Consider the following 18,061-nt stretch of genomic DNA (forward strand, 5'->3'; position numbering starts at 1 on the left):
ATAAAATAGGCTTGATGTTAGATAATTCACCCAACTGTGGGCTAATATAAGTGTTCTGAGTAAGTCAGGCTAGCAATCTCTTGTTAATCTGGTAGGTTAATCACCTAAACTACCAATTGTGATTTGGTGTATTAAATGCATTTCTGACTTGTGATATATTCAACTTATGATGGGTTTTTCAGGAGGTAACCTCATCATAAGTTGAGGGATGTCTGTAATGTTATTTTGGTCTGTCTTTTGCTTGATATTTCTTTATATGTATATATCAAGGAATTTCAAGAAATGTATATACATATTTAAATATACATTTATTTAAATATATGTAATTATTTAAGCATATGTACTTATTAATTATTATATATGTACTTATTACTTATTTTATATGTACTTATTAAATATATTATATATTTAAATATATACTTATATATAAATAAATAATATATAAATATATATTTTTTAGTGTGCAACAAAAAAACAGACGGAACTGTGACATGTTAATCTATTTTGCCCATTTACACTTACATGGTTTTGCTACTGTACTAAGTTATGTAGAATGTAAACATGGGGTAAACTGAGCAAAGAGCATGCAGGACCTTCTTGTACATTTCTTTGCAACTTCCTGTGACTCTGTCATCACTTCATAATTAAAAGGCTTTTAAAAGAGTATGAATAATTAACCAGATGTGGTGGTACGTGTCTGCGGTTCCAGATACTCAGGAGGCTGAGGCAGGAGGATCCCTTTAATCCATCAAGGCTTCAGTGAGCTGTGATCGCACCACTGCACTCTAGCCTGGGTGACAGAGTGAGACCCTGTCTAAGAAAAAAAACAAAAAGAGCATGAATAAAGTTATCCAAATCCTACAAAACTGTAACTTGCAACTTGGGTCCTTTCTGAAAGAATAAAGGTTTAAAAAACTAGACTTGATAACATGAGCATTGGAATCTGGAACCACTTTGGGCCATAAAGGACTGATTTTGGTGAAGTTTGACTCCGGGGTTGCACAGATTGAGGTACTGCCCCACCCCACCCCACCACCAAACAAGGAAACGGAGTGTAGCCGTGGCATGGACCTTGGTTCACTTCATTTAACAAAATCCCAGCAGAGGAAAGACAGGCCCAGCTATTTCTGCAGAGACTGTCCCGCTCCACACACATACTTGTTCCTCCTTCCCACCACTCATCCCAGCACCACCAAACTCAGCCCTCAAACTTTTGCTTAGAGCAGGGTGTACAGGAGAGTGAGGAGGAAAGAAACTGGGCCTTAAAAAGTTGGAGGATGGACAAGTAGTTGCTCACCACTTTTCAGAGCAACTAAAACATCTGGGAGAACTTTCCAAACACAAGCGAGAGGAGAAGAAATACATGGCAATTCTGCAAACATACTAAAACAAATCTCTATAAAATAAAGGAACACCAAGCAAAAGACACACCAAAATAACAACACAAAAGAAAACCAACTCTAAAGGCAGAAAGCTGTGGAATAACCGGCAAGCTATAGAAAAGCTCAAAGGTGAGATTTTACACACACAAAATAGAATTGGATGAAAATGAAGTTATTGAAACACATTGAGGACCTAAAATGTTATAAACAGCAATGATATAATGACAGAAACAGCAAGAAACAAAATAAATACCTCTAGAAATTATTACCACAGATAAAAAAGCAGTGAATACAGATTTTTTTTTGAAGACAAGAGGGTTACAGCAATTAAGGAAAAGCTAATGGTTAAGGAAGACAGATGGAGAAGGTCCAGTGTAAGGAAACAGGTGCCTGGGGGTAGAGAACCAGAGAGATGGATCGATGACATATTCAAAGACATGAGATTAAAAAGTGCCTGACGTGAATAAAGATTGGGTCTGCAGATCAAAAGGACATACCTTCTTCATGGGAAGTTTAACAGAGAACAGAAACGCCAAGGTAAATCCTAATTCAGCTGCTTAATTTCAAGATAAAGAAAGAATAATTCGGGTCTTCACACAGCCAGAGCAGATCATCTGCAAGAGGGGGTCCATCTCAGGTGGTCCACAGAGCACTCCACACAGCACTCAGGATCTGCAATGGGGAAACTATAACAACTCTTAGGGAAGGAGGGCTGACCCATGAATCTTGTTCCCCCCCAAGTCACTGTTAGATTCTAAAGCCAACAACCTAAGTTCTCAGGTCTGAAGATGTCCTGGGATAGAACATCTCTGAGCTCTTCTTAGGGGAAATAAGAAGTTCATGGCCAATTAGCATTGAATCAAAAGAAAACACACACACAGTGGAGAGAAGGGAAGTGAGAGGAAGGGAGAGTGAAGCCGTCCTCGTATTTCAGATCAGGAAGTTGGCTGTTCCTGTGTAAAAGTGAAACTTGTACATGTTTAAAAAAAAATGCATTAACTCCAAATACCTAAGATTTCCCCCAGAGTCTCCCCTCCTCTCCTGAGAAAGAGCTCTGAGCAACAACTCATAGTGAGGAAATACTGGACGTTCATCAATTCCTTCAGTTGTGCTTCAGGTTTTTTTCCCTCCATTAAATCTGAGTAAATTTGAAGAATTACTTTTGTTGCAGGAGTGAGGGGGTGTGTTCCCACCTTTATTACCTTATGTTATTACCCCACAGGTGTTTGCGTTCACAGAAGAGCTCCTCACACCATGTCTATCTCTCCACGCGCCCACCAGCATGTGCACGTAAACATAGATGAAGAGGTATCTGCCATGATGTTAACCTGATATTCATGGTGGTCATGGCTGCGGGGCAACTGGGGTCATTTTTAAATTTTCACCTTTTTATAGTTTAATTGCCTAAGTTCTCTATAGTGAGTATGTATTATTAGAGTATTTATAAAAACAAAACCATGATTTTTCAAAAATTACAAACATCAAAGGCAAATATTCTAAGATGCTAATGGTGTTAATTTGTACAATGGAACTAAGTATGTTTGCATTTTTCTTGTTTTGTTTTGTTTTGTTTTGTTTTTTGTGAGATGGGGTCTCACTCTGTTCCTCAGGCTAGAGTACAGTGGCACAATCACAGCTCACTACAGTCTCTGTCTCCCCAAGGTCAGGTGATCCTCCTACCTCAGCCTTCTAAGTAGCTGAAACTACAGGTGCATGCCACCACACCCAGCTAATTTTTGTATTTTTAGTAGACACAGGGTTTCACCTTATTGGCCAGGCTGGTCTTGAACTCCTGACCTCAGGTGATCCACCCACCTCAGCCTCCTAAAGCGCTGGGATTACAAGCGTGAGCCACCGCACTCAGCTTTTTTAAAATTTTTTTATGAGATGGAGTCTCAATCTGCTACCCAGTCTAGAGTGCAGTGACACAATCACGGCTCACTACAGCCTCTGCCTCCCCAAGGTCAGGTGATCTTCCTACCTTAGCCTTCCAAGTAGGTGGGACTGCAGACATTTACCACCATGCCTGGCTCATTTTTGTATTCTTTGTAGAGATGACGTTTTGCTCTGTTGCCCAGGCTGGTCTCAAACTCCTAGGCTCAAGAGATCCACCCACCTCAGCCTCACAAAGTGCTGGGATAACAGGTGTAAGCCACTGGACCTAGCCTTGCATTTTTCTTTTAATTTTTAAAATTTTTACGTTTCCAAAAATTAAAAAAATAACGAAAGCCTATTTATTTTAAAAGAGCCATAAAGAGTTCTTTCCTCTTTCCCCTGGAAGATGCAGGAAACAAATCTCTATTGGCATATGACAGAGACAATCTCTCAACTGAAATGCAACCATGGAGAAAAAAACTTCTAGGAGTCATATGCTGCTGCTATGACAGTTATGCAAATGAATTAAAGTCCCCATTCAAAGAAACTGGTATAAATGGATTAATTTGTTAAATTCCCTTCTGGTTTTAATGTTGCATGCAAATACAAATGCAAAGGGAATTATGTGTAAAATTGTTGCTAAAAGACAGCAAAGAATAAGAAAAATAAATTTGCCATCAACCTCCCAAGGGTTGGTGAGAGATTCTTCAAACTAGAACCTCATAAAGCAACTGATTAAAAACACATACCATACACTCTAGCCTCTTCTTTCCAATTAGCTAAGCAAATCTATGAAATGAGGGGGGCAGAGCTCTGTGAACTAAGCCAGTCTGACTACCATATATATATTTTAGACGGAGTCTTGCTCTGTCACCCAGGCTGGAGTGCAGTGGTGCGATCTCTGCTCACTGCAAGCTCCGCCTCCCAGGTTCATGCCATTCTCCTGCCTCAGCCTCCCGAGTAGCTGGGACTACAGGCGCCCACCACCATGTCCAGCCAATTTTTTTGTATTTTTAGTAGAGACGGGGTTTCACCATGTTAGCCAGGATGGTCTTGATCTCCTGACCTCGTGATCCGCCCACCTCGGCCTCCCAAAGTGCTGGGATTACAGGCGTGAGCTACCGTGCCCGGCCTCTGACTACCATATTTTAGTGCTCAAATCTGTTCCTCCACTCCTGCATCTGGGATTAGTTTGACTCATTTGGCCGATGAGACATTAGCAAATGTGGTGCAAGAAAAGGCTTGTTTGCATCGAGGCTTACTCTTCTTTCTGCTGTGACCAAGCCCAGGCTGCCTGTTAGAGGCCAAGAGACCACATGGAGGGAAGCCTCAGCCATCCCAAGCCCCAGCATCCTAGCTGAGGCCTCAGACATGTCCATGAGGCCACACTAGGCCAGCAGCTCCCAGAGCCAACCCACAAAGTTGTGAGCAATCATACGTGGGCTGTATTAAGTCACCGAGCTTCGGGCAGCGTTGATAATGACTCCATCCTCGACCAAACCAGCCAGGCTCCTCTGACCCCTCTTCTCAACGAGGCCTCGCCCCCAGCCCTGATCAAATTCCTCGTCCTCTGCCCCGAGGTGGAAGTCCCTGGCCTGCCTTAGCCAGACATCCCTCCTTGGTGCAGTGGGTGTCGTTTGACAGGCAGCGGTGCAGGGTTCTGCTGCCATGGGAGCTCTGGCTGCTGTCCATTTGTACATTCAGACTCTTAGGCCCATGCTGCTGGCCCCAAAATGATACTTTGAGTAGCAAGAGCCTGGGTTATAGAAGCAAGCATCTCACTTGGACCATTCATTAACTCAGAGTGGGACTTGGAACCCACTGGGTTTCTGCAAATGTCAACCATGCTTAGTGTGCCTTTATGGACATGCTGAAAATCTGAAATATACTACCCACACCTTGAGGTAGATTGGCATCTATCAAGAGGAAAACCTGAACAAAAATGTGCTGTGGGTTCCCATACCAGCAATAAAAATTAAAGAGCCAGAGACCCATGGTGGGTCAGCCATCCTTGGGGTCCTGACCAGACCTCGGAGGCATTGTTAGTCTTGTGCATCCAGGGCCCCAGTGATATGGTTTGACTCTGTGTCCTCACCCAAGCATCATCTTGAATTATAATCCTCATAATCCCACGTGTTGAGGGAGGGACTTGGTGGGAGGCGATCTGATCATCAGAGTGGATTCCTGCATGCTGTTCTCATGATAAGAAGTGAGTTCTCACTAGAGCTGATGGTTTTATAAGTGTTCAACAGCTCCTCCTTCATGTACTCTCTCTCTCTCCTGCCGCCTTGTGAAGAAGGGGCCTGCTTCCCCTTCCGTCATGATTGTAAGTTTCCTGAGGCCTCCCAAGCCATGCAGAACTCTGAGTCAATTAAATCTCTTTTCTTTATAAATTACCCAGTCTCAGGGAAGTTCTATATAGCAGTGTGGGAACAGACAAACACACCAGCCCTCTCCACCATGGAGCTGGGATCTGAGGGCTGTTCACGTGGGACCCCACCACCAGCCGAGTCTAGACCAGCTGCCCCACTCTGAGCCCTGGATGTAGGAGTCAGTCCAGGGATGAGATAGGATCCAGGGGAGTCAGCCAGAGTGACTCCTTTGGGGTTTTGTCACTGTGCTGATGGAGAAAGCTCTAGAAAGTCTAGGAGATAGAGCTGGGAGGATGATAACATGGAAATACAGCCATGTTCTCCTCTCGTGATTAAAGTCTCACTGCCAGGGAGAGATTGGGGCTGATGCTGAGAAAGAAGGTGTGGGGGAAAGGAGGCTGAAACCTGGGTCATCTGTCTCCTGTTCTTCATGATCCTGGAACTTTGAGGGTGGGGGAGGGTGGGAGGGGACATGGGGCCACGGGCCTCTGTTCTTCAAGGCTCTGTTCTTCAAGGGGCCTTTAAGAGGTGATTAGACCCTCTGGATCTGTCGGTTCTGGCACTTGCTCTGTAATTCAGTGACCTCTCCAGCATCCTTCAAATATGCATCTTTCCATGGGAACAGATTTTCTTGGCTTTTGGCCACTGGCCCTTAAGTCCTGATTAGTATCTACCCCTTGAGTCCTCAGGGTGCTCAGGACAGAGGAAGTCACCAGAACAGGCAATAAGAAAGAGTGGAGAGGATCTCTGTTACCTTAAGACCCAAGTGAGCCTCCTCCCTGCTTCCCAGTCACAGACTCTGGACTGAAACCCTGCCCTGCCCCCCACGCCCCCCAGGCAAGATGCCAGCTCCCTTCCTGGTCCTGATGTCACAGGTCCCTGGACATGACCTCCCCACCAGGGCAGGACCCCAGCTCCCTTCCTGGTTGTGATGTCACAGGTCCTGACATTCCACAGTGTCCTGGAGACCAAGGATGGGAAACTGTCAACCTCCAGAACGTCCTTCTCCTTCAGCTGGAGGGAGCATGGCAGTGAGCCAAGGAGACGGGACCCTCTGCTTTGTCCTCCTGCTGTGCTGTTGGCAAGAAACTGAGCTCCGGCCGAGAACCGTGATTCCAGGTAGGGCCCCACAGGGATGGCTCAGCAGAAAGAGAACTGAACCAGGTGGGGAGCGGCGGCCTCTTCTCCCATGGGTTCCTCTTATTCCCAGCCTACATGAATTTACCATTTATTCCTTGGGGAATGAATGTAGCTAAAAAGTCTTTCTATCTTTGAAGACCTTTTAAAATCTAGATGTCCATAGGAAAGTTGCAAATGTTACTTATTTTAACTTTTTCTTATGGAAAATTTCTAACTGGGAAGAATATCATGAACCTTCATGTATTCACCCTCAGGTTCAATTATTGTGCATATTTTGTTTTTTTCTACACACACACACATACACACCCCACACCACATACACACACTTTTCTTGTTTGGGGAGTATTTTAGCACCATCCCAGATGTCTTACCACCTCATGTAAAACATTTTCTTGAGAAGAGATAAAAGCATTATCTACAATGTCATAATCACACTAACATAATTACCAAAAGCCTTTATCTCAGCTCATACCGTTAAAAAATATTTGTGATGCTTGTTAAAGATGAGCAGGCAGACTTTATTCAAAGGGGGCTACTACCGTGGCGTCTCATAATAGTGGAGAGTGGGCTCAACTCCAAATACAGGGAAAGTGGAGATTTGTAGCCAAGGATCAGGGTGGGTCAGTGGATGAACATTGCTAAAAGGTAGGAGAATTCTTTGCTAAACTGATTCAGCAAAGGCCAAGAGGGCTTTTATAAACAAAAATGAAGCATTCATATTTTTTGTCCCACCTGATTACTCTAGAATTTGGATATTATGATTTTCAGGACCATATAATTGTTTGCATAAGTTTAATAAAAATTGATTGTCCTTGCAACAGGACACAAAGGTCTGCTATCTTTGAAGACCTTTTAAAATCTAGACGTCCATGAGAGAGTTGCATATGTTACTTATTTTAACTTTTATTATGGAAAATTTCTAACTTGGAAGAATATCATGAACCTCCATGTATTCACCCTCAAGTTCAATTATTGTGCATATTGTGTTCGCCAAACAGGAGGTCAGGCCTGAAAGGAAGCCAAGGCAATAAAATAATCAAAGATGGAGGGTGAGGAATTTGATCAGATATCAAGGGTGACCAGGCCAAGACTAGGGGATTTCCACTAAAAGACTTCACAGGATTCCTACTAAACATGGGGAAAAGCAGACAAAGACAGAAGCTAGGGTCAAGGCCTAGTCAAAGAGAAGACTCAGAGGAGCCTGGCATGAGGTAAGTCAAGGAGCGAGGCTTTCTCATTCCCTCCTCTTGTTCAAGAAAGAAGAGACATTCCTTTTCCCTTTGAACAAGGTAAGTCCATTTTTCATCTGGTGGAGGATATTTGCTGGATGGTACAAGTCGTCAGGAATTTAATGAGGGGAATGTCTACAAAAAAGAGAATAAAAACAAAGATTTATAGTTGGAAACACAGTTCCCGAATCCAGAGGGCAGTCTGTTGAGAAGATTTCTGGATTTTGGGCTCGAGGCATCTTCAGCCGATGGGGCAAGGATGGATTTCCTAGTTTGCAGGGGGTGTGTCCTTGGTGACGTCATGACCATCAGAGCCACAGTCATGGTTCTGCTGGGGGCAGAGCGTGGATGTGTCCAGATGGTCCCACGGAAGGCCTGAGTTGTCAGGCTTTAGTTCTCAGTAACACCCAGTCAGGAGGGCAGAAGAAAGACGGGAAACGTTAGCCTGGGGACATTGAAGGACTCTAAAAGACTTCAGGATCCAGTCCAGTTTCGTAGATAACAAAGTAGAAAGTAAGGTGGAGTTTATCAAAAGATTTAAAAAAGTAGAATACACAGGGTTATAACTCACAAGGGTGTGCTACCATTTTTCATTAAAACATAAAACATGGCTCTATAGTCACCCCCTTTTTTTGATCAAGATGACAAAAGTAATGCTATTCTTGTCTCAAAAATATATCACATCTTGCAAGATTTGGTCTGATTATTTACATAAGTGCAGCAAGAATGGTAATGGACCACATAAATTGAGTTGTCTTTGCTGGAGCTTTTTACAAGGAATCTCAGATTCGATTTTTTAAAAGCTTTTTGAGGCTAGGAAGCCCAGCCAAAAACTCACCATCAGACTTCACGTGTGGTACCTAAAGACTTGGGTGAATTTCTCTCTTCCGAAGGTCTCGAGGTTCCCAAAGTTCCTGGATCTGCCAGAAAATGACCTTCTTCACTCACCTGTGGGATGAGGACCCGGTGAGCCAGGTAGCAGGTCAGTTTCTCCAGCTCCATCAAATCAACCTCAGTTTTTAAAAACTGTCTGGTCACATCTGATTCTATGTATCAATCTCAAATATGACATTCCAGTCAAAGCCTTGGTAATATGACCAATGTTTGCAATCGTGTCCTGTTGCAAGGAGAATCAATTTTAATTAAACTTATGTAAACAATTATATGGTCCTGAAAATCATAATATCTGAATTCTAGAGTGGGACAAAAAATATAAATGCTTCATTTTTGTTTAGGAAAGTGTAATTACCAAATTGTTGTCTGTTATGCATAGCCTAAGAGAAACCAGAAGCAGAGAGTTCTTTAAATCTGGAAAACAAAACATTAAAAAACCAGAAACATTTCCAAGAAAATTCAGAAAAATTATAATCGTCCCCACATTGAGTCCCATATAATTAATTCTTGTTCTACTCAATCTTGGGTTAGCAGGTTTACAAATCCGTCAATGTCTCCCTCAGTTCTGGAAAAGTCCAGTCTAATCGTGCAATCTTAGAGGCGTCAGAAACCTTACTCCAGAGTACTTGGCAGAGTCTTACCTAAAAATCTCCTTGAAGACAAAGAATTTTTGGACTGTAGCTGATTGCAAAAGCTTTCAAAAAAGCATCAGAGTAAAACAATAATTGTCTTGAATGACAAAAGACATAAAATGCATAAAATGGCCATGGTTAAAAATCTGATGAGAGTTAATTATGCCGCAATTGACAAGGAAATTTGGTTGTTTCTGTGACATACAACATTACAAGACAATAATGGAAATTAGGACTCATAACTTTATACCAGGACATATCATGGACAGTAAGGACAGTGAAAATTTCTAGGAATTTTATACAATTTCTGAAACACTTATAACATATATGCATACAAATATAAAGAAGGCTAAACATCCCTTATTTGACAATGCTTTTTATGAATTTAATGTATCAAATAAAGCTAATTAGTTTAACATCTTTCTTTTCACCAAGTGAGAGAACAAATCCTTTGAGATTTTCTAGTGGCCCTCTGGGAAATCTCAAAATTAGTTTGAGGTCAAAATTCTTCATTTAGAATTTTACTTGGATGAAGTTGTCAAAAAATATAAAAGGTTTGAATATCTGGTTAAATAGGATCATAAGTTACTATGAAATGGTAGTTATCCATTTAAGTTAAATGACAGTAAAGAATTTTTAAAGAAAATATAGGAAGTAGCATGGTTTTTAAAACAATTTAGCTCTTTTAATATTGAGGAGACTCAGTTTTCTTAAGTAATCAAAAACATGATAAAGAAAACATGAAACACAGGAAATATTTGATAAGACACAGAATCTTTGTTTCCTAGTAAGACTACTCAACAGGTAAGAAACAAGTACCTCTTACAATCTCTTATTAAGAACAGACCAGACCTGGTGTGGTGGCTCATGCCTGTAATCCCAGCACTTTGGGAGGCCAACATGGGCGGATAATCTGAGGTCAGTATTTCAAGATCAGTCTAACGAACACGGTGAAACCCCATCTCTACAAAATTAGCCAGACGTGGTGGTGCATGCCTGTAATCCCAGCTACTTGGGAGGCTGAAGCAGGAGAATCACTTGGACCCAGGAAGTGGAGGTTGCAGTGAGCCAAGATCACGCCATTGCACTCCAGCCTAGGCAACAAGAGCAAAACTCCGTCTCAAAAAAAAAAAAAAAAAAAGACCAATAATTCAACAAAACTTTGGCCTTTTAGCAGACAGATAAAATCAAACTCCAGTACTGCATTGCTACACTATTGATACTAAAGCTCATCTATAAAATCTTATAATAAAATTCATTTACTCTTAGTGTATCTTGACCACATAAGATTTTTCTCTCTCTCTTTTTTCTCAGAGACTCATTACGTCTTTCCATACTAATTTACGCATTTTGTCCGGTTTTTTCTCTTCCTGAAAAAACAAACTTTAAACCACTTTAGGACAAAATTACTCACTTTTTTCATCAACAAAAACACATTCTTCATATCACATATGCTTTCTTATCAAAAACAGATCTTACTTTCCTTTATACTTTGCACAGGAAGTTGTTTTTCTTCACCCTCATTATTTCCAGTAGTTTTAATTACATATGTTGATTATGTTGATTACAATGTTCAACAGAGAAAACTAGGAGTAGACAGTTGTGAATTGTGTCACATATAGCATTCTGTAACAAAGCAGCAAATTGTATGACTATACCATCTTACAATTTTTAGAGATATATTTATCTACAGCATAATTTTTCAAGGTGGCAAAAACAACTTTTGTTAACAGACTCAAATACATTTAGTCTGTCTGTACCATATAAAATAAGAAGTCAAAAGTATATAAACTTGTGCTTAGTACTGAGTGTTTCGATAGCTTATCTTATATAAAAATTATTAATGAAACTCTTGTTTTACTTAACTGATCATGATGCCAGGGTTATGAGTCACCAAAAAGATGTTTAGAAACTGTTTTTAAAAGGCAAACACAGGTTGGGTGCAGTGGCTCATACCTCTAATCCCAGCACTTTGGGAGGTTAAAGCTGGTGGATCACTTGAGGCCAGGAATTTAAAACCAGCCTGGGAAATATGGTGAAACCCCATCTCTACCAAAAAAAAAATGCAGAAATTAGCAGGGTGTGGTGGCACGTGTCTTTAGTTCTGGCTGCTTGGGAGGCTCAGATGGGAGGATAACCTGAGCCCGGGAGGTCGAGGCTGTAGTGAGTCATGATCACGCCCCTGCACTCCAGCCTGGCTGACAGAATGAGACCCTGTCCCAAAAAAAAAAAATGCAGACACACTATTGTAACTGCCCAAGGGGTTTACTTGCCCCCTGCCCAGGCAGAGCCAATTCACCAAGACAGGGGAACTGCAATAGAGAAAGAGTAATTCACACAGAACCAGCTGTGTGGGAGACCAGAGTTTTATTATTAGTCAAATCAGTCTCCCCAAGCATTCAGGAAACAGAGTTTTTAAGGATAACTTTGTGGGTGGAGGGAAGCCAGTGAGGCAAGAGTGCTGATTGGTCAGCAATGAAATCATAGGGAGTCAAAGCTGTCTTTTTGCACTGAGTCAGTTCCTGGGTGGGGGCCACAAGATCAGATGAGCCACTTTATCCATCTGTGTGGTGCCAGCTGATCCATCAAGGGCAGGGTCTGAAAAATATCTCAAGCATTGATCTTAAGAGCAGTTTAGAGAAGGTCAGAATCTTGTAGCCTCCAGCTAAATGACTCTAAACCATATAATTTCTAATCTTGGAGCTAATGTTAGCCCTACAAAAGCAATCTAGACGCCAGGCAAGAAGGAGGACTGCTTTGGGAAAGGGCTGTTACCATCTTTGTTTAAACTATAAACTAGGTTTCTCCCAAGGTTAGTTCAGCCTACGCCCAGGAATAAACAAGGACAGATTGGATGTTAGAAGCAAGAGGGAGTCAGTTAAGCTGGAGCTCTTTCACTGTCTCAATCATCATCTTGCAAATGTGGTTTCAATCTCTCCCTTTGGGTTTTATAACACCTTAATCTTTTTTGTTTTTGTTTTTGTTTTGTTTTGTTTTGTTTCTGACAGAGTCTCACTCTGTTGCCAGGCTGGAGTGCAGAGGCGCGTCTCGATTTCTTGACCTCATGGTCTGCCCGCCTTGGCCTCCCAAAGTGCTGGGATTATAGGCATGAGCCACTGCACCTGGCCAGTAACACCTTAATCTTCAGGTGTAGGCTGTGAAGATAGGAAAAGGCTGTCATTTCTCTGGCTTCTTCCCACTGACAGGGGACGTAGTGGGAATGGGAATGAACCCCAAGGTGAGAAGAGTGGAACCATTTTGCAACTGTCTGAGTGACACATGCAGGCCTGGCTGGGCTTCCAAGGCTTGTGTGGTAAAAACAGTATTACCTTTATTTATAGTTTTAGTACAGTATTTAAGTAAACAGCATATTATAAGGTAAATAATGAGTCCTAGGATAAGGAGTACAATTTTTAATTTTAAAAGCAAAGATTTGAGGCCAGGCGCGGTGGCTTACACCTGTAATCCCAGCACTTTTGGAGACTGAGGCAGGTGGATCACCTGAGATCAGGAGTTCGAGACCAGCCTGGCCAACATGGTGATACCCTGTCTCTACTAAAAATACAAAAAATTAGCCAAGCATGGTGGCGGGTGCCTGTAATCCCAGCTACTAGGGAGGCTGAGGCAGGAGAATCAACCTGGGAGGCAGTGGTTGCAGTAAGCTGAGATTGAGCTATTGTACTCCAGCCTAGGCAACAAGAGTGAAACTATGTCTAAAAAGAGAGAGAGAGAGAGAGAAAGACAGAAGGAAAGAAAGAAAGAAAGAGCGAGAGAGAAAGAAAGAAAGAGAGACAGAGAAAGAAAGAAAGAAAGAAAGAAAGAAAGAAAGAAAGAAAGAAAGAAGGAAAGAAAGAAAGAAAGAAAGAAAGAAAGAAAGAAAGAAAAGAAAGAAAGGAAAGAAAAAGAAAGAAAGAAAGAAAGTAAGAAAGAAAGAAAGAAAGAAAGGAAAGAAAAAGAGAAAGAAAGAAAAAGAGAAAGAAAGAAAGAAAGAAAGAAGAAAGAAAGAAAGAAAAAGAAAGAAAGACTGAAAAAGATTTAAAAGCATTAGTTTGGGAATTCTAACTCATAAAGAATTTATAATTTAGTCTAAACTGCCCAAAAAAACTTTAAGAAGCACTAACAGCAATGTACTATGGGTTTTTTGGAAGCATAATTTTTCTCTCTCCAGTCCCTATTTTTTAAAGAAAAACAAATCATGATAGAAATGATTTACAGTTTACAAAATAAACTTTAGTCTTATAGTACTTGGCTTGATTATTTGCATGAAATACAACTAGAATAATTATTTTTCACTTAGGTTTTAATGGGCTTTGATGGAACTTTATTCCATGAAGAATTTTAGATAAGACTTTTTAAAAGCCGAGCCCAGCCATGGATTTGTAACCTTAAATACCTATGAGTTAAGCAAATTCCTCTTTTCTTGAGGTCCCAAGATATCCTGCAGTTCCTGGGCCTGTTAGAAAGTGACATTTTTTATTTACCACAGGTCAGGAACCTTGTACAGGGACTCTGTGTGGACAAGGTATGAGGCCAGATTTCCCAACGGGCTTTAATTGGCTTTATAAGTTAACTTTGATTCTTTAAAGAAGCATGCCAGTCCAGTTAAAGCCTGGTAAAATGACCAATTTCTCCAATTGTGTCCTGTTACAAAAGAAAACAGATTTTTATTGCACTTATGCAATTAACTATACTACCATAAATTGAGAATACTTAGAAATAGTTTTCAAATTTTGGAAAAATCAGGTAGAGAGAAACAAATACGTTGTAAATTTTGTTCACAGGAGTATATTTTACTCACTTGTTAAAAGTTGCAAATAGCTTTAAAGAAATAAGTTCTCTTGACTTGGAAAACAAAAGGTTTAGCAATGTTTAATATGTTAGTTTTCCATAAGAGTTCTAAAGTTTGGGTTTTTTCTTTATTCCAATAACATAATTTTTAAAGTTATCTGAGACCTGTACTTAGAGTTTTATATTTGATTATAAACTGCCTTTTGAAAAGGACTAAAGCAAGACAAAATGTTTGCGGATGACAAAAGAATTAGTATAGCCACTATTAAAGACACAATTGACAAAGAAATTTGTTACCTCTGTAGCACACAGTCATTTGACATAATAATTAAAATTATTACTGATAACATATACTAAGTTATATTAGAATTATAGGAGTTTTACATAATTTTGGAACATATATTAATAACACATTTACACAAATATAGCCCAAAGAAAGCCAAACACCATTTTGTATTTGACAATGTTTCCTGTATGGTTTTTATACCAAATAAGCCAAATGTCATTTTTGGACTTTAAAGGACCTAATATTTAAATATTAGGTTAGAAATAGACAAAATTTATAATTTGATTTTGGAACGTTTGTCAAATAGCAAAGGTTTAAAACACTGGATATCACAAAATAGAATCCCAGGTCATTATAATAAGTCATTTATTTAGCCAAAATGATAACTTCAAAATCTTAAAAGAAAAACCTTTACTCTGATAGAGAACACTTAGCTTTCCAAACAAGACCCAATAAAGACAGCATGAGGCTAACTGAACTTGTCTCTTCTCTCTCCTCCCTTTTTTCCCTGTCATTTACCCAAAGGAGAAAACAAAACTCTTTCATTATATTTTAACATTACATAAAATTTGTCTTCAAAAGAGAAAACCAAATTTCATGTGTGTATTGGTGCATTTTTAATGTTGAAGCTAGTTTATCAAATAAAATTTTATATCTCTATCCAGTTTTAATTAGTTTGACCATAAGGTAACATTTTTATAAACTTTTAGAAACCTTTACAATTTTCCATCAAAGAGCAGATTAATTTTCTAAGAAAACTCTATTGTTCGGACACATGGGCCCAAATTCTGGCCCCACATAAGTATGATTTTAATATTTTAGCCTACAGAAAAAAGCTAATTAAATCTCAGCCAACTTGTTTAAACCCACAGAATTTTTTATAAGATTAACCCTTTACAAACCCTTTTCACTTTGCTTAAACCTTTAGTTTTGTGCCATTACTCTTTTAGGTTAAGACAATCTTTAAAACTCTCTGAACTAGACAAAATTGCATTCCCTTTAACAAAAGCCATATTCCTATGCCTTCTTATAATCTTCTACCAAAAACACATTCCCTACACATCTTGTATATAAAACTGTTTCTCCAGTAATCTTAATTTTATTTTATAATGTTAACTCTTAGCAACTTTTATTTTTAGTGAAAAACCTGGTAAGTAAGCTGTTTTAATTATGTACTAGGGGTGCAGCCTAGGACATGAGACACAAACGAAGATAAGGTCTGACTCTTTTCAGCATAGCTAGCAGCATGCCTCTCCACATGTCTCCAGGCCTTATCTATAATCTAATGCTTCAAAGTAGGTAAATTGAACAATTTTTAAAAGTCAAGGAAACAGTTTGACCTTAAAACATTTAGCAAATCTGATATTTGACCTTAATTTAGATCAAATGTCTACATTTTTAAAATATTTTATTTTACTAATAATTTTTAAAACTGCTTTTATTTCTAAAAGATTACTGGTCACATGAACAAAAATGCATTAAAGTTTCTACTTTTCTGACAAAATATTTGATTTAAGTGCTTATTTTTTAAGTCAATTAATCAGAGTGCTTTTATATATAAACAAGCATACAACACATATAAATAGACAGACAAAAGATTCAGCACTTGTAAGATTTTTTCATTGGCCAGTTTTTTAATTGGATGACTGGCTTCAGGGTGGAGCCCTTGGAGGAATGGGGCTGGGAAAGCATGAAACTTCTAGGGCCTAATAAGCAGGCATAGCTGGAAGGCAAAGACAGATCCCCAAAATTAAGGGTGCCATTTTATACTGAACACTGGATCCCCAAAAGGAGAAAAGTACTATGGGAGAAGACAGTGCAATGCTTCTACTGTGCATTTTATTGCAAGGCAACCCAAAGCCAGTCAGCCCATTTTATAATTAGACCATCCCTCATGGGAGTCCCATCTCTCAGTGGGGGTGGGGAAGTTTCCGTATCTTCCAGATGCCCAAGAGCATGCATCTCTGATCCAAGAAGGCAAAGAGTCAAGTATTCCTCCTTAACTACTATTAGCCACCCCTTAAAGTAGATTTCCTACCTAGTTATTACACACCAAATCTTTTTTATACTGCGAAGTAGTTTCTGATACCCCCAAAACTCAAAACTGTCAGATGACACAATGCAAAACAGAACATAGCCTTTGATTTCGAGAGGGATTTATCCACTTTTAATTCCTGGGGTTTTATGAGGAAAACAGTCTTTTTTTGTTTGTTTTTTGGTGTGTGTTTGTTTGCAAAACAGGGTCTGTGGTGCCTCCTCTGTTTTTCCCAAGGAGTCCCTGGCTACCAGAAGTTATCTTAGGGCCTCTCATGTGTGCATTAAGGGTGACAAGACAAAAAAAATGGAGACAAATAATACAGTTGACTGAGAAGAAAAATAAACTTTTTCCAGAAAAACAAGATCCAAGAAGAGAAAAACATAAAGGCCTTTTAAATACATCTATACCTTGTTCATCCACTTTTAATTAACCTGACTTTTAACCATGCTGCTTTTTAAAAAAGAAATCCCTTCAAATCTCTTATTACCTGACTTTAGCCATGCCAAGCGGCTAATATTTTTAGCTTCTGAACTTTACCAAAGGTAACCTCCTAGGTGTTTCAAAAACATGGTAAGAAGTTTCTTTCTTTACAAGATTTAGAATCTCCACAAGTTCAGAGAAAGGAAAATTCAAGAGAGGAAATCAGAAGCTATCTATGAGGGAAAAAACCTCAATAAATGGCAAAATTACATAAATAAGAAATCAGAAAGGAATCATTACAGAAGCCAAGACTAGAACCCAGGCCGCCATTGTCAAAAAGCAAAGTCTTAGCTACTGAGTTACAGCATTGAGCACTTTCTATTGCTCTTTCCAGAAGGAGCCTAGAGAACCAGTTTCAAGCTCGCAAAGGCTTTTAACTGCTTAAGAAAATGTTTAGGGCTAACTAGGACATGAATCCCCAAATTCCTGTCTTCTAGATGGTGGAACCAAGGGAAAGTAACTGCACATGATCACAAGGTTAAGCTCTTAAGGACACAAAACAAGACGGAAAAATTTCATCCGGTATTAGTTTCAGGGACCCACAGCAAAGTTTGTAACTGACCAGCCTGCCAGTCTGGCTTGAAAAGCAGGCTTGAAAGTGGGTCCTAAACCCACATTCTATCCTGTGATACTTCTTTCTCCATTACAGAACACAGAGAGACAAATTCTTAGCACAAAGTACTAAGATTGCTAAGATTTGCTACCACCTAAGACTAGTTTCACAAATCCTTTTTCCATTAATTAAATCCTTGCAGCGAGACAAATAGTTTACCATTTACTCAGAGAAAGAGAGAGAAACCAGAAATTTGGCTGGTAAGAATTTCTTATCCTTTTTATCGGCATACTAGGCTTGCGGGCTCCCTTTCTATGCAGATTTCAGAAGAATGGAGTAGTTTCTGATGACCCTGCTCACTGCACCATAGCCGTGGGGTTCAAGCCACTTTA

The 18,061-nt window shown here is 39.8% G+C and overlaps 1 protein-coding gene across 3 annotated transcripts in view; it reads left to right on the top strand.

Annotated features, from left to right (window-relative positions):
* Positions 1–6,580: 6,580 nt before the first annotated feature.
* SPACA7 (sperm acrosome associated 7) overlaps positions 6,581–18,061 on the top strand; it is a 58,687-nt gene continuing 47,206 nt past the window's right edge. For 2 of the 3 annotated variants that reach the window (XM_002824440.6, XM_054529269.2), the window contains exon 1: positions 6,581–6,748. In XM_002824440.6, coding sequence (XP_002824486.3) covers positions 6,604–6,748 — 145 coding nt within the window. In that variant the 5' untranslated portion in view covers positions 6,581–6,603. Of the gene's footprint in view, positions 6,749–8,891; positions 8,981–18,061 lie in introns of all 3 variants that reach the window. The other variant, XM_054529271.2, reaches the window with a different exon arrangement.

This window comes from Pongo abelii, chromosome 14 (assembly GCF_028885655.2).
Source record: "Pongo abelii isolate AG06213 chromosome 14, NHGRI_mPonAbe1-v2.0_pri, whole genome shotgun sequence".
Classification (NCBI taxonomy): domain Eukaryota; kingdom Metazoa; phylum Chordata; class Mammalia; order Primates; family Hominidae; genus Pongo; species Pongo abelii.